The sequence below is a fragment of the Pogona vitticeps genome, chromosome 1 (assembly GCF_051106095.1).
Source record: "Pogona vitticeps strain Pit_001003342236 chromosome 1, PviZW2.1, whole genome shotgun sequence".
In the NCBI taxonomy this organism is placed as follows: domain Eukaryota; kingdom Metazoa; phylum Chordata; class Lepidosauria; order Squamata; family Agamidae; genus Pogona; species Pogona vitticeps.
Genome location: NC_135783.1, coordinates 182,804,997 through 182,830,225, shown reverse-complemented (window position 1 = coordinate 182,830,225; position 25,229 = coordinate 182,804,997). Strand labels below are relative to the sequence as shown.

General features: G+C 40.8%; 1 protein-coding gene across 1 annotated transcript in view; it reads left to right on the top strand.

Annotated features, from left to right (window-relative positions):
- Positions 1–15,497: 15,497 nt before the first annotated feature.
- The window catches only part of BMPR2 (bone morphogenetic protein receptor type 2), a 134,146-nt gene continuing 124,414 nt past the window's right edge, over positions 15,498–25,229 (top strand). Inside the window, exon 1 of the mRNA XM_020810353.3 lies at positions 15,498–16,996. Within this exon, the coding sequence (XP_020666012.2) occupies positions 16,921–16,996 (76 nt within the window). The 5' untranslated portion in view covers positions 15,498–16,920. The remainder of the gene's footprint in view (positions 16,997–25,229) is intronic.

Genomic DNA, 25,229 nt, shown 5'->3' with positions numbered 1-25,229 from the left:
CTGGAGGATTTGTTTTTTATTGCACAATTAATATGGATGTTAATCTCTCAGATTCACTGTTTTGGAAAAAGAAATATATTTTCAGCTTCAATTATCTTAAGGATGTCTCCACTTCAGTATTTATTCTAGTCCATTGTTTATAATCCTTCTTAAAACTAACTGGCCCTCTATGGTTTTTCTTTAAAGTTCTTTTTTAAAAAAATCTCAGCATGTTTTTTAAATAAATAATCTTCTTCAAGGAACGCTGTTACTGTCCTGCTGCACATTCTAAATTATAGGTTAGTGTGAATATTCCTTCAAATTTGGGGAACAGTACAGTGGTGCCTCGAATTACAAACATCCCAACTTACAACCTATTCGAGTTACAACCAGTTGAGACCTATTTAATGCGTTTCAATGGGAAAGAATCGTCATCTAGCGAAGATCGGCCATAGGAAAGCTGCTTTGCGAACCGCCGATCAGCTGTTTAAATAGCTGTCTTGCAAAGCTTAGGTCCCGGAAACACCCATTTTGCAAGTGCGGAGGGAGCTGTCAAAATTGTTGTCTAGCGAAAATCGGTTTGCGAAGCAGGGACCAAACATCGTCCAGCGAAATTCCCCCATAGGAATCACTGTTTTGCGAATCGCTATAGCAATCGCAAAAAGTCAATGTCTAGTGAAAAAACTGTCAGGCGGGGTAACTGTCTAGCGAGGCACCACTGTAGATACTGTCACATGGTTTTCTAGGTGTAGAGTAAGCAGAAGCAGTTTACCATTCCCTACTTCTAACCCCTCCATCCCTCCCACCCTCTGGGACTGTGGTGCTTTTGCCTGCTCTGTGTGCTCTGTCTCACTGAACTATCCAGCCACCTATGGCTAGCCTTAGGCTAGGCTTAGTCAAACATTTAGTTACTGTTTGTTTAGCAGTTGGGGGGGGGGAATTGTACTTGTTGAATGCCAACTATATAATTTTCTTGTAGACTGAAATATTGCATATAATCTACCAAGAACACTTGTTAAAAAGATTTTAACAAACTTTTTTGTTAGTTTTTTTAACTAACTCAAAATGATGATCCTTGCCTTTTGCTTGTGTGTATGCTACCTATATATCATTCCTCTTAATCTCAGAATTTCTTTCACACCCGGACACATTTCAGTGACCAGTGAAATGATCCACAGAGAAGATGCCTTTACCTTGTCCATCCTTCACTCATGCCTAATTCACACATGTACCATGTAAATAAATAAAAATCTATCTGTACTACATCTAAATTTTAGGCATCCTTCAGTCTCGAGAGACTATGGTAACATGCTCTGAATAGAGGACTTGGAACAGTGTCTAGTGTGACTGAGAAGGCCAATTTGAGAGTGACAATCCCACACTGAAGACATGTACTGCATTATTGTACACTCAAAATGTTAAAACAATCAGACTGTTATTGAAGTAATCTGCTCCTGTTTAAAAATAGTCTAACTTAACATTTTAATTTTACCTATATTGCATATACGTACGTCTATAATTGTAAATTGTACAGTACTCTGATACAAATAAAGAAATATTATTGTGTGCTTGATAAAGCAAAGAGTTATGTGTGAATTGATTCCATTGTAATATGAACTACAGATGGTCACTTCCTAATGCAGAAATCAAGTGATGAATGTACCACTATGAAGTAGACATGGCTTATTTCCAGAAACCAAGTGTATCCAAGAAAGTAACATTCCTATCCCATCTCACCCCTCAAAGCACTGACGATGCTTTGCACATGTTGTACTCACAAGAGCCCTGTGGGGTAGACTGGGCCAAAAGACAGCAACTGGTTGTACTTCGGTGAGCATATGTAAAAGCTTTTCATTTCCTCATAACCTGCTTCAGATATTTTGCTGTCTGAGGCAAAGAATAAAATGGCGCCCCTTCCCATTCCATGTACAAAGCCGGCTGGACTGGTAGACTCTCAGCATCTGCTGCCTGAAGCAGCCACCTCCCTCTGCCCAAGGGTAGAACCAGCCCTGTTAACCCATGCAGCAAGGCCAGTTAATTTGTTGCCTTAAACTCTTTATTTATTCATTTTCTTTATTCCAGTTAAAGCAATGCTTTTCCCAACCTTCACTGCATTTGAACTGTCATCATCAGAATCGATAGACAATGCCATGAGGGGGCAATCGTCCCCCTGCTTCTCTGAAAAACCCTACTATAGGCAGCCAAGCACACAGACCCCTGACTGCTTATATGTATGGAAAAATACAGTAGCTGGTTATTTAGATAAATTAGACTTCTGAGATTTCACCGCAGCTGACTGGAGGTCATGAAGACCAGATAAGAATTTACCACATATCAGGAGAACAAGATTGCAAGGCTTTTTGGCAGAATACCCATGCTTTCTCAGCTGTCTAACTTGAGTTCCTGCTCGTTTTGCAACTGCATGTGTTTTATGTTTACATATGCGCTGTAGATAACAACAAAGACAAGCTGCAGCAAGACAGTTGCTATTCAGTTTGGTCCACATTGAAAGAAAAGTATCTCTAATTCTGAGTCAGAATGAGTTCTGGATTCCTTTTGACATTTCAGGATACTTACTAAAGTATTCTGTATGCTTTTTACCATCTACTGGAAAGAGATGCAGTACCAGCATTTGACTTTGTAAAATCATTGTCCTTAGTAAATGTATAAGAATTTGCTAATACTGATATTAAGCCTTCCAACCCTGCCAGAAAATGGAATCTTTCCATTTCTACTCTTCTCATCAGTCTTAAAGATATTGAACATAACAGCAGATACTATCTTAAAGGAAATCTATCCTGACCTTATCAGTATCATTTGGCATGAGCACCAGATCAATTGTTTCTCTCTTCTGGTGCATCCCTGGGACACAGTGGTAATACATATGGAAGTACAAATACTCATCATGACAAAGCAAATAGTGTTCATCCATATCAACTGCCCAGCTCTAGACATTCGGCATCTTAAGCAGATACAGGTCTTTTGTAAAGATAGGGCTCAATCACACGTGCTAAAAGAATCATTTTATCTTCACCCCTTTTTGGAATCAATGCATTTTAAATGTGGTCATGTGATGTATGTATCAGTGGGTACGTTCACATTGTTGTGAAAATAATCATTTAGTTTCCAGCTATTTGAACTGTTCTAGCAGACTGCCCAGGACAAGTATTTTAAATTGATTATTTTATCATTATGATTCCGGGCCAATGCTGGCCCCACCACCCCCTTTTTAAAAATATTTTTAAAACTTTATCCGTAAGGCATTACAAGCTTAAAGCCCAAATTACAGTCCTACTAGGATGGTGGTCACCCAGGGAAGGGAGGTGAGAGAAGGCAGTCTCCCTCTGAGCAATGTATTCCTTTTGTTTTTTTGTGGCTGGTTGCTGCTTCTGCTACAACAAGAGATTTGTTGATATGGCGATGCCTCTTTCTTTCCCCCCTTCAAATGATCCATTCGCTGCTCAAGATCTCTTTCCACACTCACAAGGGAGGAGAGAAGCAATCTTCCTCTGAGCAATATATTCCTGTTGTTTTTGTGGCTGCTACTCTTGCTATAAGTGATTTACCAATATGCCTTTAACAAAATGTTAAAAACAGTACGAGTGCAGTGGTCATTAAGTGGCCACAGCACCCAAAAAACTGACCCTTTTGAAAAGTAAATAAATAGACAACAATATTTACACGGGTAGAATCGAAATTAATTGAATCGATACATAATCAGTACATTTTAAAACAACTGTCCTAACGAGGAGGAAACAAACCAATTTCCAGAACGAATGAATCAATCTTAGCTGTTTGTTATGTGAACAGAAAATTTTTAAACAATCTAAATCATGGCAAAATTAGTAAAACTGGCATTCTTTTGGCACATGTGATCGAGCCCATAGTGAAGATAAAGGTAAGCCACCCAGAATACTTTGTATAATGGCAGGTGTAATTCAGAGAACTGGCTGGGAAAATCTATTCCTCTACCTCCTTCTGAGCTGAGCTAAATTGAGAAAACGAGTGAAGCCAAGGCAGGGGGAAATTGTGTCATTGTCTCTGATAATCAAAAAAAAAATCCTATTCCCTTGATCCTTTATGTCCTGGCCCACTACACTACTTGTGCATAAATTAACTGAGTGGAGGTAATGGTCATGGACAGTAACTAGAGCCTGGCAAGATCGATTTTTGGACTCTTATTCCCAACATACCCCAGGTAGGGGGGCATGCTGACTATGGATTCCGGGAGTTATGTTCTCCCCTTCCCCCAAAGTCTGACTGCTCTCATTACATCACCAAACCCAGAATGTTCAGGCCACCCGGGCTGGCCAAACTTTGTCCTCAATGAAGCACATGTTGTCACATTTGGAGTGAATCCCGCACCCTGCTTACTGGAGACTGCTTGGAGACTATTGGGAAGTGACCTGGGGAATATTTATGGGATTTGCATATAAATCAAAATGTATTCTGAGTATTTTTAAGAGAATATAGACATAATTCTCTTGCTTTTGCAATCACAGTTGTTACAACCAGAAGGTTATCCATACAGGAGTTTTTGGTTCTAAAAAAGATTAAAGCTCTCCATTGTGGCTTGGCACTGTAATTTTGTGAAGGAAACTCAGAGAAAGAGAGAAAGCCATACTCGGGCAACGCAAGGGTTGGACCACACTTGGGTGAGGCTGGGTGGTCTGAATATTTTGAATCCAATGGAGGATGGTGACGCAGGCAGGCTCAGTGTGATTGAAGGGCACTATCTTTGCCACCAACATTAGGGTGGAAAGCAGCAAATCAAGCTTGCTCCGTCTCATTCACATAAAATGGATATATCACTAATCGCCACTGTGTGGATTCAATGCATGTTGAAAAAAAGACAGAAGCACTGCTGAATTATATGAAGTGTGAAACTTCCTTTTCTCAAATCGCATAAGAATAGTTGTCTAGCCTTTGAAATGTTTAAGCTTAATTTTTTTTTAAAGTTAAGTGCTTTTAAAAAATCTGTTGAACTGAGTAGACTTGACAATCCTGTAAAGTTTGCAGAAGTAGCTCTGTTTAACCTCCAGATATGGGAGTCTTTCATCCATATGGCAATAGTTCCCAATTGCCAACGACATTCAGGGAAATGTCATTCAGGCAGAAAATGAGCATCACCCAGAGGGGAGAGAGAGAGAGAGAGAGAGTTTCCTCTTTTACTTTGACATAAATAGGACTCTAATTTTTAAAGTGGCAGGTGAAAAGTCAGATATCAGCTTATTTGACTCTTAGGTCAAAAGACAGTGGCACCCTTTCATCTCCTTATTGACCCTGTGCCTGCAGGCTAACCCAACGAAACACATTCCTTGGGTTACAAGAAAATGCCCCCATTTGCCAGCACATTTGGGGAGGAGGCATCTGACAATTATTCAGCTGGTTTAAATTTCAAAAAAAAAAAAGAAAAGTACAAGGGTCTACTTAAAAAACAGATACGACAGAGCTCCTTCTAATAGACAGTTGGTAGCCACAATTTGTTTCCTAGAATGCCATACAATAGTGGTTCCCAACCTTGGCTACCCAGATGTTATTGGCCTTAAAGTCCCAGAAATCCTGGCCAGCACAGCAAGTGGTGAAGGCTTCTGGGAGTTTTAGTCCAAGAACATCTGAAGACTCAAGTTTGGGCATGACTGCCCTACAATGATGCTGAGATCCCTTACACAGAAGGGGCAGGTTCTACAGATGGAAAAAAAAGAATGGGGGGGGGAAGCATCACTAAGCCACTCTGCTTTCACTTGTAACCTTCTCCAAGCTTCTGAAGCATTTTGCTGAAGCTTTTTCCAAGTTTCTACTTAAGAAGATGAAGTCCATTAATCCATACTATTAGACTGCCACCGCACCCTGTTAGCTGACGAAGAGAACATACAGTAGAAGACACGTGTCTCTGCATAGACTTGTATCACAGCTCAGGGAGCCTTCTTAAAATATTACATTTTGGAATACGTGGCACTGCTTGTCCAAGGTGTTTCCCTGCATGGCTGCACTTTGGAAGTCATGCTGCAACAGTGAGAAACCAATTTCTGATGTCATTTTCCCACCTTCCCCCAGTCCTCAGGGCTTCATGAAGCAGGATGCTTCATTCTACAGACTGCTAGGGCCACTCCTGTGATTTGCTGCCTCCTAATTACAGTACTGCTGCTTAAGTAGATTCTCACATAAGCAGGGATCTTCTGTATCTTCTTCTTACAAATCCAGGTTTCTTAGGAATTACTTCCATATCTTACATGGAGAGCTAATACATTGTGGTGGTTAGTGCTGAACCAGGATCTGGGAAATCCAAGTTCAGTTCCCTGACCATGGGCCGGTCTCTCTCCCTTAGCTTAACCTACCTGACAAGACCATTGTGAGATTAAACTGAGATAATGATGATGATACTACTACTGCTACTGCTGCTGCTGCTACCACCACCAGTAATAACAATAACAATAACAATAACAACAACAACAATAATAACAACAACAACAACAATATGCATTTTAAAATGCCTTGTTAAAAATAATATCTCTATAAAAAAACAGGATGTAAATATTACTAATGAATGAATAAAATACATTCTCAAAGCTCATTTCCTGTTTCCTCAGATTTATCTTCCCCTTCCTGCCCTTTGTTTATTCAAACAATTCAACCTTGTATAATCTAGTGGTCTAATATATATTGAGGGTACCCAGTTGGGAGAGTCCTGACATAATTTATCCCATCTCTCCCTCCACCCCCATTCCTCCTTGAGTTATATCAAGAGTCAAGTACCAAATGCAGGTGAAATATGGAATCCTTTAAATCAAGAGTACTTTTGTAAAGCAGACAATTTGCATTTTCAATGTATTTGTGTAATTTGGCTTGATTGCAGAACCCGAGTTCTTTTGGCAATGCTGAACACTACTGAATTCCAAATGTTGAATGGTTCTACTAATGACTCCCATTTTTCTGCAAGCAGTGGCTCTAAAGGGCACCACACTCAACACAGAGGCACTGATCTCCAGGCTTTTGTGGCAAATTGACAGAATAACTGAGGCTGCAATGCCATGCATATACATCCTGTATAAATGGAGTAATCTCTACTGAATCCAGCAGAATGGAGTTCCAAATAAATATGCAGAACATCACTCTACCCTTTGAATATGCATGTATGTTTCACCATTGACCTACTTGTGAGGTTTTAATAAACAATAAAGGCATGAAGATAGCATAGCATCTATATTTGGCTTTCATTCGCTCTTTCCTGAAGCATCTGGTTTCCTCTCTCCCCTATAAACTGTGAATGATTAAACACATCAAATGGGGAAAATCGCTGTTTAAATTGCTTGTGGGGATTCTGAAGATGCCTTTGAAAATAAGTGGGGCACAGTCCAGGGAAACTTAAGCAATGGGAAAAATTGAAACATTTGTTTAATAATCCCACTAAAATTAATGGGATTTAAAACTGCCCAGATTGGGTCCATGGTAAGCAGTAGCATTGTTAATTAGTTGAAATGCATATTGTATGGCTTACATGTAGATCTAACACATGTCTACTCAGAAGTAAGTTCAACTGAATTAAATGGGAAGGTGAAATATCCTTTTGAGTCATCCCGAGAGCTGCCATGAAAGCAAATTAGTTGTAGGCCGGACATTGTCTTGGCTAGCTTCCTACCTTGTTTACTGAGGTCTTTATCCAAAGAAAGACAGTCAGAAAGGAAGGGTTCATTATACTCTAGGTCTGAATCAAATACCATCTCAGTTAAGCCAGAGCCAACTCTAGTATTAAAGTTGCCACACAAAACTACAGTATAACTGCTCTCGGGTGCAGGAACTCGCAGCGGTTGATGGCTTCTTCCAATTCATTCCAGAAAGAGATGAGATTTTCTGTTTTATTGGGTGGACAGTAGGCATTGATGCATATTAGTGCCTCTAACCCATTACCCCATTACTTCAACATAGTTCCCAATGCAGATATGCATTGTGTTACATTCTTAAAACTCAGAATTCTGCAAGGTTCTGTATAGCATACAGTATGCCCACTAATATTAGCTTGTCAGTAGCTGCTGAAAATTATAACATGGAGGAATGAATGAGATGATGATCATGGACCAAGCCAAATTTTGCCTGAGAGAATAAGTTAATTTTAAGCTGATTCAATGGCATCTCTCTTTCTGATAAGGTCATTTAAACTTAATGAATAACCAAATAGTACTGTATCTTTACTGACAAATATCCTGCTAAGCAGGATTTTTTCCTGAATTTTTTTTCCTGAATGACAGTAAGCAAGCCAAGGCATTTAGGCAGACATTAGCTTGTTATTTCCCTTCTGGGCAGAATGTTGGATGACATATATTTCTCTTAGGAGAACTAGTGCAAAGATTAACCAGGTTTTAAAATAAAGATGAATGAGAGAGGAAGCAGGTATGCAAGAAGCACCCTAGAATTAATACCGTTTTGCTTTAATCACAAATAATATGAATAATGAATAATATTCCGGACTAAAACCAAAATGAGATCAACCCCAGTCAAATAAATAATTGGTTTATTACTTTCTCAATGCAAAAACAAAGGATAAAAGTCTATCCATATTGCATGGCTTTTTAATTTAAAAAATCATGAGATCACCTTAGACACTATCATATGATTATTTACAAATGGCTGTCTGATTATTTTTAATAAATATATGTTTAGTAAATATTTATACAGTCCAAAATAATTGTCTCCCCATAAACGCATACATAGATCATCATGCTATTTTATCAGAGAACACCCTCATCTCTCCTAATAGTATTGAGCAATTTCTGCTTCCATTTTGCAGCCACATCAGTCCATTTTCAATCACACTGTAAAAGCTTTCCCCCAATGTTCTATCATTAGAAATTATCCATCTGATTTAAAACCCTTGTGCCTTCACACTGTCTGCTGTACCAAGAAATTTTTGGTGAGAGTTTTGTGATAAAACACACAAAAATTTTACAAAATCATTTCAACAAAATTAGTTTGTTTTCCAGTTTTAAAACAAGCCTACTTAACTTTTATTTCCCTGGAAAGTCTTTAACAAACAAATATTACAATCACAAATTAAAGAATGCTTACAGCATAAAGGCACCTCCTTACACCTAACTTAAGCAGCACATATAGGAAGTGCTGCATTATATTTTAATATTCTGTCATGTCTGATCACCACTCAGGGAGCTGAGTTTAGGCCAAGTTTCCCAGGGCATCACTGGAGAGATTATAGATTTAAAAAATTAAAAAATGATAAAAAGATAAAAGAACAAATTTTAAAAATGTAAAGGCACCTTAAAGACTAACTGTTACACCAAGCATAAGCAAAAGAGATATGGTAAATATTTATACATGGTATCAACATATACAGTACTGAAATACAGAGATGATGTTTGGTTGGTAAGAAAGTCAGTGGGTGTTTAACACTGTGGTGATACAGTAGCATCTTTGATATGTCAGGATTTCATTGAAGTTTGTGTGTAAAGAATGTGAGAACCTCTGTTATAAAATAACAATGGTAGAGTAACATTAATGCTAATTGGACTGGTTTTTTTCTTTTGGCACGGCTACCTCTTCTACAGCTACAATAGTGGAGAGATACAGTATTTTCTTTTTCTCTGAGCTCTGTTGGGTGAAGAGTAGAGAGAAAGCAAGATTGGGAAGTAGGAGTATGTCAGGGGGACCAAATAGAAGATTGCATTTAGTATGGAATGCTCGTGACTCTCTACCTCTTTAACTTTACTGTCCTATGTCAGAAGTATCTGGATTCTGCTGGCTGGCTTGTTTAATGGAATGTTATTGTCAAACTACTACTTAAACAAAATTGGTTGCTTAATCAAAACTGAAGGTTGTACCACACAGGCTAGGCTTTATTATCTGCTGAACAGAGATTATTCAAGTTGTTCCAAATTTCTGTTGATAATACCAATCAGGACTGTGCTCTTTGTTTCAAAACTTTCGAATGACAGTTGTAGATAGGCCAGCACAATGCGTATTTCTTGTATGAGAAAATAGCCACAAAGAAGAAAAACATGTACATGTCTTTTAAACATGACTATCTTTTAAATCTTCCATTAAACCAGGGGAAGGAAAAGAAAAGAGTATGTAAGAAATTAGATAGCTGGACCAAATGAGCTGCAGCCATACTTCACAGTAAATTCTTCCGTCCAGGAATCATTATAGGCTGTGTCTCATCAGCTCCTTATATATGTTTTCATAACTACTGTACTTAGTTCAATCCAGAGCTGCCTTCAGCCCTGGAATGGTGTCTGTACATATCTATCCTTTACTAAATGCTACAATGCAGAGCTCAGACTCTGAGGAAGACAAGGCTGGATGGGATGTCTGAGGCAAAGGGCAAACCGAACAAGCAGTGGGCCTGTCCAGTGTTTCCCTTAATTTAACCAGGCACCAAAACCTCTGAAGTACCGTATTCTGACGTTTATAAGACACCCCCATGTATAAGACACCCCCTTTTCTAACCCAAAATTTCTTTCTTTGTAAGAAAGTGGAGGGGGAAAGTGATTCCTGCTTCCCCCTACATTTTTGCTGCAAAAAGCAGCTTTTCCCCTCCACATTTTGCAAAGAAAATGGAGGGGGAAAGTAATTTTGTTGCTAAAAATTTATTCTGCTAAGCTTTTAGACTGTTTAGGGTTAAGAGCGCTGGAGCGCTGTCCATTCCCACCAAAGAGACAGAAATTGGAGGGAAATGTGGACCCCAGATGACTCCAGAGGAAGCCCCAGAGGAGTCCCTACCCAAGACTGAAGAGAAGGCACAAGCCCAAGACATGAAGCGGGATGGGAGTAAGAGAACAGCAGTTGAAAGAGGCGGGAAAAGGGAGCAGAGAGAGAGAGGAGAAAGATGAGGTGGTAGGACGGAGAGGGACATTGCTTCCAGGGTGGGAACGGATCTGGATACAAAATCCATGGACCCAGAAGTGGGAGAGATTGAGAATGCCCAGAGAAGAGGCAAATCATAGGAGAAGGCCAGTGATCCCCTGCCAACCAACTTATTGGGGGAAGCCGAAGCTAGAGAGTGGAGAACGAAGATAAGGGAAGAGAGAAGGTAGAGGAGGACAGGCGTGAGAGGAGTGAGTGGCAGGTTCAGGAGATGAGGAAGATGGAGGAGTGGAGGTCTGGGAAACCTTGGAACCAGTAGACGCTGGTTCCAAGTAGACACTATCTAGGGGGGCGGGGTATAAATCGAATTAATTAATTAATTAATTAATTAATAAAATTTCCTTGGTGACATGGCCGTGACCCTGTTGCCTGTACAGATGGGTACTGTGTTAAAGGCATGGACACCTCCAGAACTTCCAGGACCCTGGAATTCCAGTTATGGCAATCCCTTTGTTGTAGAAGAATGGAAGCCCCTTTCCGCCTCATTGGAGGAAGGAGACAGACTTTGTCAGTTCAGGATAATGGTTTATTTGTTAATGCAAAAATAAATGTTCTGCAGTTATCTATGCAAACATTGTCTAGTGAAGTTATTGGTGAAAGGGAAGAACTCCAGCCTCAAAGTACCGCACCCTCACAACCTGTTAGGGTTAGCATACCTCTCTGTTCCTTGTATTGAAAGATGTCAATTTGGTATTCTTCCTTCCAGCTTTCAGGAAAATTCTTTGAATTGAATTGGGAACATTGCTGGGAAGGAAGGGAGGTAATTTTCACTGACTGCCCCTCTTACCTCCTCTTCCCACGGGCCACTTCTCCTAATGGTTTAAAGTCCTGCAAACCTCTAGAGCTCTTACAGGGCTAAAAGTTTAAGGAAGACACATTTTTGAGAGCATATGGAAACTGAAACTCACTATTTGGAACACACATACAGATAAGGAAAATCTGTTTTTGGAAATGTTTCCACGATGACTGGTTGGAGTACATAAGGAATGTAGATGCAAGCTGCTAAGCAACTATGCAAACAAATGATAACAGTTGATGATAAGATACATCAAAGATTTATCTCAAACAGTACTTAGTGACAGAATGGGATAATTTGTTTGAAGTCTTACTTGGTGAGACTGTTACTCTTTTAAAAAAAATGAAAATATGAATACACCTCTCTTGAATTGCACAGGTCAGAGCAGAACGGTTTTGGTCATACATGGATTTTTTCTAATCAATAAATATTTCAATAAATAAAAAAGAACTATTCAATAAAAATATTTAATAAATACTGTGGCCCTGGCCACCTCGAATCCCATGAGTTCAACACTGAAGTGGTCTACTTGCCCCCAAATGTAACATCTGAATTTCTGACTGTAGATTAGGTCATGAAGATCTTTAAGACTCATCACACATGGTACTGCATGGAAAGGATTGTCGACACTATGGAAGAGAATCCCGACAGAACTGTTATGTATGTGTATGCATTTCTTCATAAATTGTTTATGCTTTGTAGTTATGTTTGGGGGGAGCATAAGGCTTATACATGAACAGCGATGGACACAAAATGAACCATGAAAGACAGAAACCCACAAATTGGGCCTTTTTGTGGTTTGTTTTGAGGACCATCAGGGAAACATGCCTGCCCAGAATAAAACAAAACACTGGTGATTCCATGCTTCATTTGGGGGTGCCTAGATAGTCTGGTGCCACTCAGTCAATTCCCTAGGCAACACTGGGGTGGACCTAGAGAAAACTTTGTGTGGCATTATCAGGCCAGGCCATGAAGCTCAAGCCTGCTCACTGGGAATAGCTTGTTATAGTAGTTACAGTTGGCATGAGGACACTTAGCTAGCCAGTCCATTTGTTCTCACCCCCTTTCTGTTCCCTCCCCAGGACACCTCATGATGAGCAAACACCATGTCTCAAGTTCCCTCGCATTACCTATTCATTTAATTTTCCCCAAGCCAGCTGCAAAAAGGCACTTTCTGAGAGAGAGGCTTCTTTGGGCGAGGGTGGGGGCTATAGTGATTTGAATTTCCCAAAGTCAATCTTCACCAAACTTTGAGAGGAGAATGAGAGTCACCTGAAGACTTGCTGAGAGTCTGACATCTCTAACTCATGCAAGGGCCATTTTACCACTCCCAGAAATCCCAAATTGCACAAACCATGAAATGATTCGTTTTTTCAGAAAGTTCATGATTCGTAAATAGGAATGAACCACGAACCATCACAAATCGCCATTTTCCCAGTTCATGTCCATCACTATACACCGATTTTGAATTACAACAGGGTCTGGCACCCCTAACCCCAGCATTGTTGAAGGGAGAGGTATATTAAGTTTGGTTGGGTAACTTTAGAGGGGATTTCTCCTCTTTCTTTGGAGTTTCAAAGGATAACACTTACTGTTTCTAAGAAAATTCTGTGGCTCAATTTCCCCTGCAAAGCACTTTCTGATACTGAATCTAGTTTTACAGATGGCCTTTACTGGCCATGTACATCTCATTAATGCATAGCAAGCTATTGGAGGCTAGCTTCAGACCTTTTGAACAGGGAAATTTCAGCTCAAATCTGGCTTTATCTGGAAACCCACTAGTGACTTAGATAGGGCATCCTTTCAGCTTCAGCTGCTGTCATATACATAGCACTGGCACGAACAGAAGTTATCCTAGAGAGCATCTTTTGCTTGTTCCAACATTTCCACTTACAGTCCTTTGCCAAAAACTAACTTGACTATCAAAAACTAACTGTTCTCACAGTTGCCATGCCATGAGCCGAAACTTGAAACTTTCCCCAATAATTTGTATGTGCTGACTTCATGGTCAAACGAGTAGGGCTTCTGAGAGACATTGTAAGATGTCCACGCTTTGTGTTAGTGTAATTCACAGACATGAACCAGATGCAAGAAACACTTTACTTGTGTCTGGTTCATGTCTTATAGTTTAGGAAAGAACAACCTAATCCCATGCAAGTTTACTAAAAAATCTGTTCCATTATGTTCTGTCAGTCTTGCTTGGCTTCAAAATTTCTCGCAGAATACATAGTTCTACAGCAGGGGTTCCCACCCTGGAGGTCACAAAGTGTTTTCTGAAGGGATCACCAGGCTTAAACAAACCATGCCTGTGATTAAGCTAATGGGTTACTAGTTGCTTTGTTTTCTCAACAAGAGTTAAAGGCACTAAGTTGGATTCCTAGAGCAGGAAGACGGGGAGAAGGATGGGGTGTGCAGTCAAACCATCCCTTCTTTTTTTCCTTCCTCTGGAGAAACAAATTGGGTTCTTTTCCCCCTAAATGCTTCTTCTCCCTTCCAAGATCTAGGGATTCCATCCCATTTTGTCTGGGGGTGATGCTGGTGGATCTGTCCCTGCTAGGCTGGGGAGGAGGCTAGGAAAAGCCGGGGAGTGGGGGAGGAAGCAGAGTGGGAACAGGCAGAACCCAAACTGCAAACCCAGCCAAGCCAGAGGGGTGAGGAACCCCTCCCACCAGGCTGCAGATACTCTGTTGTTATGTGCTGTCCAATTGCTGCTGCTTTGGGAGGGGGGGGGGACGCTATGAATTAATACTCTCCCAACCCCCAAAGTCTCACTCCTATAGTCAAAGCCACTGCCAGTCTTGTAAAATAAAGGCAGCAGTTTCTCTATTGAGTCAATCTATCTTAAACTCTGTTTTCCTCTTTTCCCAGCATTTCCCCCCCTGGGAAGTTTTTCCTCAAGTGATAATTTACCCAATTAAAAGTGCCTATTTATGCAAATATGAGGGGGGCTGAGGTTACCTGGCTATTATAAAAGAGGAGGTAATGACCCATGAAAGGTTGGGGAACACTGTTACAGTATAGTATCCTTGATTTTAGTTGCTCTTTCTTATGTACATGAATTATTTAAAACCTTCCATCTCCAGCGTCCCCTTCTCCTAACTTGAGATTGTTTCGATTCCCCCTTTGAAGTGGTTAACGTAAAATGAGCTTGAATATATATTCAAGCTCATTTTACGTTAACCACTTCAAAGGGAGATTTAAAACATTTCTCTATTTATCTCCTCGTGGAGGTTACAGCTAATAAACAAAGAAAACGCCCAATTGTAGTTACTAAGCCCTAATTCCGAGATTAATAAACGCAAGGCATCTGGAACACTATTCTTGAGAGGATGGTCGGTCTTTTAAACCAGACAACCAGGAGGCTGCAGAAGGCTCCTTCTCGCAACCGGAGAAAGACCGGCAGAACCACAGCCAAAACAGCCCTCAAACGAGCCCCTTCTCTCTTTCCTACGCGCTTCTCCTGCCGTCCACCCAGCCCGGGCCAAGGCGGAAACCTTCGCAAGATGGCGGCGGCGGCGGCGGCGGCGGTGGTGAGAAGGGGGCGCAGAAAATGCTTGTCAGCAGCGTCTCCCTCTCCTCCTGGAACCTCCACGCTTCACAGGACAGCGAGCTAGCGTCGCTAGAAGGGGCTGGCAAAGCCGTGGGAGTCGCTCTGCCAGGAGGTGCAGCACCATTTCTATGATCAGAGCCCTCGAACCCGGAGAGAGACGTGAACTGCGCCTGGCTGGCAGGCAGGCAGGCAGGCAGGCAGGAGCGTGAGAGGATTAGGGAGGCCTTGCGAGGGAAAGGAAGGAAGGAAGGAAGGAGGGGGAGGGAGGGAGCAAAGGAGCGGCGCGGACCTGGAGGAGAAGCGGGCCGGGGAGGGGGGGGGGAGAAAGGGGCGGGGCTTCGTGGCGCCCACGGGCCGGGCGCTCAGACTGGCAGTTTAGCAGCGACTCCCCTTTGTGTCTGGTCTGAGGGAAGGGGAGCCGCGTTCCCCAGCCTGGCCAAGCCCAGCAGCAACCGGGGACTGGCAGGCGACGTGCCGTAGGAAATCTCGACCCGCCGCCGCCGCCGCCCTGCGCAAATTCCCTCGCCTAAAAGAAGCAACGGAAGAATAGAGGAGGCGACGGCGGGGCTTGACTGGAAGCTGCCTCAGAAAGGCGGGGAGGAGAGTGTGTGTGTGAGTGTGTGTGTGGGGGGGGGGGGAGAGGGAGGAGAGGAAAAGACAAGGATCCGTGTAGGTGAGGGAGAAAAGGAAGGGCTCGGCCGGCGCCGGGACCTCTTCTGAGGGAAAGGGACAAGTCCCCTCCCCCCCCGGCCCTTTAAGAGGCGTCGGGAGGCGAAAAGGGTCTTTTTAGACCGGCTGGGACAAGGGTCTTCTCTTCTCCCCGGCCTCCCCCTTTTCCCCTGAGGTAAAAGAGAAAGGGGGAGAGGCTGGTGAACAGAGAGCTACCCCCCCCCTTTATTTTCCTTTTTTTAATTCGGGAAAGGGGAAAGGCCTCTTCTCTTCAAGGCTGGTGGAAGAACTGGGGAACCCTGATTTGCGGCGGCGGCGGCGGCCTTGGAGAAACGTCAAGAAGGACCTTTTTTGTGCGCCTCGTCTAGGTTGGAGTTATTTTCTCTTGGGTGCCTGAGTGGGAACAAGGACTTAGGGTCCTGGATGTTTTAAAAATCGAAGTCAAGGCTGAAGATACCTAATGGGCCGATGCTCCGTTGAAATGCCTTGCAAAGACGACGCCTTGTTAGTTCTGAGTGTGAAGTGACAGAAAATACTTTTTCGTTTTAAAAAGAGACAGCCAAGGGGGTTTGGATTTCCCCTTGGCTTTAGCCTCGGCCTTTTTGTCCATTTCTGCTGTTTAGGGACATCGAGGAAGCTGCTTGATACGTGACAATCTTTTTTTGTATTTTTTTTTTTTGGTCCTCGCCACCTCTGGATATGATTCATTTGCAGTCCGAGTGGTGCTTTCATATCGTGAAGACGCGTGGGAAATAAATAGGGTTTTCAGTATTATGATGATGATCGCTTGCTTGGGGAAGGAGACATGTCTACGGGTTTGAGAACAAAACTCTAACCTCTTGATTGACGTGAATAAGGGGGAGCCAAGCCCTGAAACATGAAGATAGATTCCTGTATTGGAGTAAGAGCTCAGACAGCTCTCATGTGCCATTTGCCCTTTCAGAGTGGTTTGTAAACGAAGTGGCTTAGACCCTTTGGAGACAGAAGATTTCCTCCAGTCATTTTTTTAAAAAATTGAATATATCTGCTACCCTCCTAGATTTCTCCGAATATGACAGCCTTACTGCAGTACCTTTTGCTGGTGCTCCTCTTCACCAGTGCCACCTTACTATTCAGCACTGCGGCTGGTAAGTAGGCAGTGGGTGTAACCCAGTAGCATGACCTGCGGACGAATTAAACTGGATTACCTTGATTTAAACCAGTTTAGTTTTGTTGAAGATCATGTGATAAATTAATAAATATCTAAATAATTTGCAAATTGTTCTGCAGATTGCATCCAAGCTGGTAAGAAGCCAGTGGGTGTGAACCAACAGCATGACCTGCAAACGAATTAAACGAGATTAGTTGGATTTAAAACAGTTTAGTTCCATTGAAGACCATGTAATAAATTTGTACAAATCTGAATAATTTGGCAGATTGTTCTGCAGATTGCAGCCAAACTAGTCCATGAAAAAGGGGGTGCGGCTGGCCAGTGTTCAGATTTACCTGTTTAAAATGTCTGCATGGTTCTCTTGGAAATCTGTTAACATATCAGGTGCTGTGCTTTAGATGGGCAAAATCTAGTCAAGCTGAATATTGTGTACTGTATAATGTTAATCACCATTCACTTTTTTGAAGGATTCACTTTAAAAGGGTGCAGAATTATATAATGTATGAATTCTTAGAAAAGTAAGTCTGTGCAAAAATTTATCCCTGGATGTGCTAAATCTTTGTTCATAGCTGTAAGCATGGTCAATTGTTCTTTATGACCACTTAATATGTTTCAAGTATATGTGAAGCAGTGTATGTTTTGTGGGTTTTAAACACATGGCTGGTCAATAGCTGCAATGAAATAGCTGAATTTAAACAGAAGTACTGATGTAGAACTGTTTGGTATTAAAATATGCTGCATAACATACATATGCATCTTGAACATTTTTATTTTTGTTAGCTTTGTTATTTGCTCAGCATATAGTGGCTGTCTTCACAATGGGCCGTAGTGTGCAAGGTTGATATTGCCATAAATTGGCTGGAGTAATTAGTATGCTTTCAGTTTTCTTTGTTATTCTTACATGTTTACACACTAGTTCTTAGACTGCAGTCCTATACTCAATGCCTTTTCTGTTTTTAATTCATGTGCCCACAATTTTAAAAGTGTAATAAATATGATTTGTAGATAGAGGTGTAGTCTTTTTTTCTTAGTATTATTTTGAAAAATATTGAGCTAAAATAGTTGATATTACATGCTGGCTTGAAAGAAGCTGACTTTGGCTGTGTCATTGGTTCTTAAGGTTGATGCCTACTATGTCTGTCCTACAGTGCTTTTAAGGTATTTCATTTAAGGAATGAAACTTTGAATTTCAGAATTCCACATCACTGTAATAAAATATTCTACTGTTTAGTTTGCTAAAAATGTGTAGGTTTTTTGGGACCTGTTTACTTCACAAAATGTGGAGATATTTATGCATCTTGAAAAGAATGAAATTGTGAACAGATAGGATTTCTGTCTTGGGACATAGCAGCAACTACATGCACTGGATAGCTATTGTTAATTCTCCTCAGTTTCAACTTTCCACAATACTTGCCATTAATCATTGACTTATGATGTTCCCCAGAGCCACCTGGTATACCTCTTACACTACAAGAATCCCTGGCATTTCCATATCTAGTCTCTTCTAGGAACCCAGACACTTGAAAGATACTGTTGGACAAAGTAATTGCTGACCAATCTTGGCAGTCTAGATTCTGTAATGTAAGATACTTTCTTACCCATCAGAGCAAATCTGATACATGTTCATTCAAAGTCCATAACATTCACTGTTCAGGGGTATTAACCTTTTCATCAAAAGCAGCATAGCATTGTGGTGCATTAAAGCATTTATACCCAGCTTTTTAGTCAGAATAGTTTCCAGATCTAGATAGGTCCTGCCTCAGACTAAAAAAGCACAACACGAAAAGAATGGGGATGAAAAGAATGGGGAAGAAAAAGAAAAACAAGAAACCACAGGAACCAGTTCTTAACATTACAAGGTTATTGTAATGATCAGATGAAATGGCAGTCAGTTTTTAAAAAATAACTACCTAGCTAAATTGCAAACTGCTCAAGAATGAGAAGGGATCAGAAATACAGTAACTGATCTTTTACATAAGCTTATGGGGTTAATGTGATTCTCTTCCTTTTCTACAGATTGGGACAATTGTTGCTTGATGCAAAGCCTGACAAACATTGCATTATGCTTATCCTGTGTATTTTAGAGAACATTTTCATATTTATAACTTAGTATTTCCAAATAAATTTAATTACTGTGTAAAAGCATGCATTGAGATTCCATTACACCACAAAATGCATGCCGATGTTCATACTCATCTACATGATAATGTTGGTTTTGAGTAGGCCAATGTAGCTTAGTGCTTATAATAATGTATTTAGAAGATCTGAATTCAGATTCCTCATTAGGCCATGGAACTGACTGGGTGACTACAAGCCAGTCATTCTCCCTCTCTGCCCAACTGATGGCATATAATTGTTATGAGGATAAGAGCTGGAAAAGGAGAGCTATGCATGTTGTCTTAAGCAACCTGAAGCAAAGGTAGTATATAAAGGTAATAAATAAACAGTCTTCCTGAGTAAAATCAAAATTTTCATCTGAATGACTTCTTGTGTCACCTACTAAATGATTGATTTAATAGGTGGACCTGTGTGTGCCACATGCCTTGCTCTTCTGTTAAAAATGTAATATAGCTTATATTTCCTGTGCAGTCTCCCATCCAGGTACTGTACCAACTAGATCAAGATCTCCTTGGGCTTCCCATTGTAACACTGTTACTATATATGATATAAGATGTTCACACAATGAGCCTAATTCTAAACTCTGGGCAGAATATGACCTATCATGTTGTGAATATTCCTGGTTATGAGATTTTTCAGTGTCATATGCCAGATGTGTGATTGTGGGTACTTTTTAATAGTCCTTCTGTTCTCCTTCCTATATGCCTCCATGGTACTAAAACCCTGCTCCGAAGGGTTTCCCAGCCTTCTGGAACATGTTTTTATGGTGCTGGTAGGCGTGTTTTGATGATGAAGTAGCATGATTCAGCAGATGTATGTGGGCCTCAAAACTAAAATTCTCAGTTCAAGAATGCTAATAACAGTTACTAGAATTTCATGCAGGAATAGGCAGTATCTTCAGTATGTGTGATGTGCTGCTAAGTCCATTCCTATATGTGATGATATATCTTTGGTGACTACCTCTGTATCTGAGAATTTCCAAAACAGTTGCCATGTTAATTTGTCTCAGGATGATGGCAACCATACAGATAGAGGATCTGGTATTTGTCTCAGGAAGTGCATTTTGAGCCATGAAGTCTCACAAGAGCAAATCTTTAAAGCGCCACAATATTTTGCATTTTTTCTCATTCCCCCCCCTTTAATTTTGTCAACTCATGTATGGAGGATGGCTTACTACAGGAGCTTTTAGGATAAATCAGTTTTCATCTTGGTTTTTCTTTTCTTATTTCTTATTCTCTATTTTTCTGAGGCATGGCATGTATTAAAATGTTGATATCTTTAATATAGGTTGTTACATTTTTTAAATCATAGAATCATGGAATAATTGAGTTGGAAGGGGCCTATAAGGCTATCAAATCCAACCCCCTGCTCAATGCAGGAATCCAAGTCAAAGCAGATTTGACAGATGGTTGTCCAATTTTCTCCTGAATGCCTCCAGCACTGGAGTGCTCGCCACCTGCCGAGGTAATTGGTTCCATTGTCGCACTGCTCTAACAGTTAAGAAGTTTTTCTCATACAGTATTCAGACTAAATCTGGCTTCCTATAGTTTGAGCCCATTATTATGTGTCGTGCCATCTGGGATGATAAAGAACAGATCCTGCCCCTCCTCTGTATGCATACCTTTCAAGTATTTATTTTATTTTCATTTCTAAGAATAAAATGACTAGTTTTTGGAAATACAGTAAGCACATACAGTATAAGTACTTGCCACAGGGAAGCTGTATGTTCATGTAAAAATCAACACAGGTTTAGTATCTAGATTAAAACCTTTGGGTCCTTTGTCCTTGCCACAACGCTTTTAACAACCTCAGTCTTGCTTTTCCACTTGTAAATTAGTAATAAGATTACTTGTTTCACATAGTTAATTGAGTTATGACCCTAAGTGATAATACATACGAAAATATGTGTTACATATACTTGCCTCAGGTGAGTAAAAATGACCTGCACACCTTGTGGGGATACTGTTTATTTCTGTCATTAATATTATCTCAATTTATTTAATACGTTGTACTTGGATGAATGTAATTACAAAATATATTCCAAAGAATGGCAAGACAGGTCCCTACACGAAGGTCTTTACAGTCTTGAAATAGATACAAGGCACATAACAGGCTGGATAAGAATGTGGGCTGACTGCTGTTACATTGCGGCTACATGGGCTTACTTTCAGTAAGCTGTGGGAACTCCAGGACTGTGTGAAAAACTACAGGCAGAAAATAGTTTTGCAGAGAGGGACATCTTCTCAGACTGCAAAATAATTTGATGCATTAAGAGCACCAAGGGAGAAAAGGTAGAATGATTTGCGGAACGATCATTTTGCTAGTGGAGGTAGCACAGGATTCAAAATAAAAAAGAAGGCTAGAATGAAGAAAAAGTTCTGGAAAATAAAGGTAGAATTGGATGTTGTCAGCATGATGCACAGTATGTTGAGGTCAAGTAGCAGTAGAGTAGAATGCTGTAATATAGACTGATTTGTTTAGTGGAAATCTATAGTAGTTTTTATGTATCTCAGTATTCATACTGTTACTGTGGAATGCAGACATTAGTTCTGCCATCCATCTGTTAATTGCTCTGACATTCTGACACTCTTTCATTGTTGTTTGTGGAAATATTTTTTTAGAGTTTAACAAAATGGGGAAAAAGATTTAATTATGCTGATAGCGATGATGTGTGCATTGCTGTCAAAATTTATTGAAACATTTAGGATATTTTCTTCAGGAGATCTTCCCAATTTCTGGAGAAACTGCATTATCTCTGAAAGCATCTTTTTGGATGTCTCAGTTGAAGGGTTACATGTGGTGAGCACATGCTTTCAGATGGGTACAGCGCACACTATCTGCCTCTGTCTTTCCTGTTTTAGAACGTTTGCTGCCTGAAGATGGTTAGGTGCCTCTGAAAAGCAATGCCCAAATGACCACTGATGGTGCAGAGTAGGGGAGCATGTATTCTCCACCATCATAGTGGAAAGTAGGCACCTTGTGTCGTAGGCACCTTGTGTCATTCAGACAGCATTGTCCAGCAATGTATGTTCTTCATGACCTTTCTCTCCAAAAAGCCTGTGGATATGGGATTTGTGGTAAAGTCTGGGCAAAATTCATTGCCCTATGCTGTTCATTCTGCAAGAATTAAAATGCTTTAAGGAAAGGGGTGTTGGACTAAGACTCAGGAGATCAGGATTCAAATCCATGCTCAGCCAAGGAAAATCTTTGGAGGGTAGTGCTAGTGAAAGCACTCCTTAAATATTTCACATATCTCAGAAACTTTACAAGTACATTGTACATTGGAACTGGCTTGACTGCATATAACACACCATTTGCAAAATATACCAACCTTTACTATTAAAAATGCACAGGTGAAAAATAGTATACATGTGTTTTGTCCCAAACAGCTATGAGATAGAAAATGTACATACTGTACTACTAAATCAGACTTTAGTGTCAGCTTTTCCCTTAAGGAATGGAAAGAACAGCAGATGAATCACTGTTACTTTAAGAAAAGAATAAATATGGTATAGGCACATGCTGTGTAAGATCAAGATACCACTTCCCTTGAAGAGAAAACTCCTTGTACCCATGGAAGCTTTAATCTAGCAAAGGCCAAAGGAGATAAATGCAAATTTTGATAATCTCTAGCCACTGGTGCCACCTTTGTCACAATCCCAGATCCCCTGATCCTGCATAGCTGAGTTGCATAGGGTACAAGGAAGTACAGGGGAACATTTTATCAGTAAATGTTATCCTCCTCTTCCAAGGCCCACTGAAAAGAAATATGAGGAGAATGAAGTGAAGTGAATCTAATGCTCAATATATTTTCAGATCAGCTAAAGTTTCATAGTCTACAATCATCTTCTATCTATGATTGTTTTCTGCTTCATAAGATTCGTGTCTTGTACTAGATTTCAGTAACATCAGTTCTCTGAAACTAATTTCCCCCCTTTTTGTTTTGTACCCCCATCTATTATTTTTTAAATGTTTCCAATGTGTGATAACATAACAGTGCTTAAATGTAATAAATTGAACAAGAGTCTACTAGAGAAAGATGCTATGATTTATCCTGTCAAAAATATTGTTCACTATACTCTTTCTAACCTGGATGATAGGTTACTCTCTTGTTAGCTGCTGTTTGTATGATAGAATATTCCTTTACAATCCAACTGGGGCAACAATATCAAGTAAAAATGAGCCAGGTGTTGGTTGCTACAGATTGGATTGACTACAAATACCATAATTCTCAATTCTGGGAGTTCTTCTTACTTGCATACACCTTACAAACACCTGAATGTGATGCACCTGCGGGAAAGGCCTACGTTAGAATGCTCTGAGGCTTAGCTAGGCAGAGCTCCTTTCATGTTTCCATTCCTGCACTATTGGTAACTGAGAGGTTCCTTTCTAAGAAGGAAGCTTGGGTGGAGCTTTGCCTAGCTAAGAATCAAAGCCTTCCTGTTGAGGCCTTTCTATTAGATGCATCACATTCAGATATGATGCCTTCAAGGTAGGTAGAACTCTCAGAATGGAGAATTACGGTATTTGTAGTCTCAAAGATGAAAAATCCTATCCCTAGTAGTTATTCTGCTTTTGAGCTAAAATAATGAGAATGAGATACTGTACTGTATAGAGATGTAGGAACTCTCACTGAATAGAGGCTGAAACTTTGTTCTTTTCACAAAATCCTTTAATGAAGAGGATGACAAAGTGTGATCCTACAGTTCTTTTTCAGCTGTGGCTCCAATCACCTATAGAACAACTTGGCAAAAGGTGAGGAATGCTGGGAATTGCAGTCAAGCAACATACAAAAGGCTGCACTTTGTCCATCCCTGATGTAAGATGGCCAGACCTGTGCACAAAGAATGCCCATTAGGCTCTATAGAGGACATCACCGCAAGAACTGTGACTTGCAAGAGGACCTACAATTACCAGACAGTATTGTGGTAGCTTCTTTGTTTTTGAAATTAGGAATTGGCCAGAGGAGGCAGTGGTGAAAGTAGATAACTGGATATTTAGACGTATGTTTCTGGGCTGCACATCCCAGAATTTTGCCGGGGGGATTCTTGGAGTGTTCCAGGGTTATAGGCTGTGGGACTGGTGAGGGCCTCCCTATCTGTGAGAGTGGGCCTTCCACCTCCCTGAGTATGGCTGAGATTCCTGATACACAGTTCACTTGTGGACAGGGAGTAGGCAAAAGAGAGGCAAATGATGCCCTCAAAGCCACAGATGTGGTCATAGTAGGGTGGGAATGTAATGAGGAGAGTGAATCAGGAGGTTGAGGTACTATTGGGCAGATGCCATGGATTGGAATTTAGGAGGCGTGTGAAGCCTAGGAGGTTCTGTTCTTGCCAGAGAGGTCAGTGGCAGGATGGGAGACAATATGGTGCCATGATTCTGAAACCGGTTACTAAGTCGAGCTGCTAGTGCTGCCAGAGGAAACTGCCTGGATCTGTCAAGACCAGGCCAGAAGCCGAGAACCAGTGAAGAGCCCACCAGCAGCAGAAGAAGAAGCAGAGGCAAGCAATTGCAGAGATCCCACAAGCAACCTGCTTGCAGAGGTCCAGAAAGACAGCCTGTGGCTCCTCCCTAACCCACAACCTGCTACCCAGGAGAGTCCAGTCAAGTCCAGGCAGAGTTTAACCATACCTCCTGCAAGGATTACCACACCTATGGAATGGCAGCCTGGGGTGGCAACTATCAAAATAGTGGGGGAAGGTGTTTTCGCCACTTGTCTCCAAGGACAGCTGACTGTATACAACATCCCTGTTTCGGCACCCCATTCACACAGACCAAGAATACAAAAGAGCACTGCCCTTATATCTGTGGGCTTTGAATGAACAGTTGCTATTGAAAGGAAAGTATTTTGCTCAGCTCCTAACATCAAATTGTTGAAAGCAAGTAGAGCTGGAGCTGAAATATTCATTTGTAGAAGTCCCCAGGAAAATAACTTATGTGGAGTTATGAGATATGAATACTATGTTAGTGTGTAGTATTTTATCATCACTATGTGGTTCCTGTTTCTAGTGGAGGGGCTGAACTAACAACTAACATGGAAGAAAAGCTTTCCTCTGGAGTAGATTTTCAGGAATGTAAACTATAGGATGGAA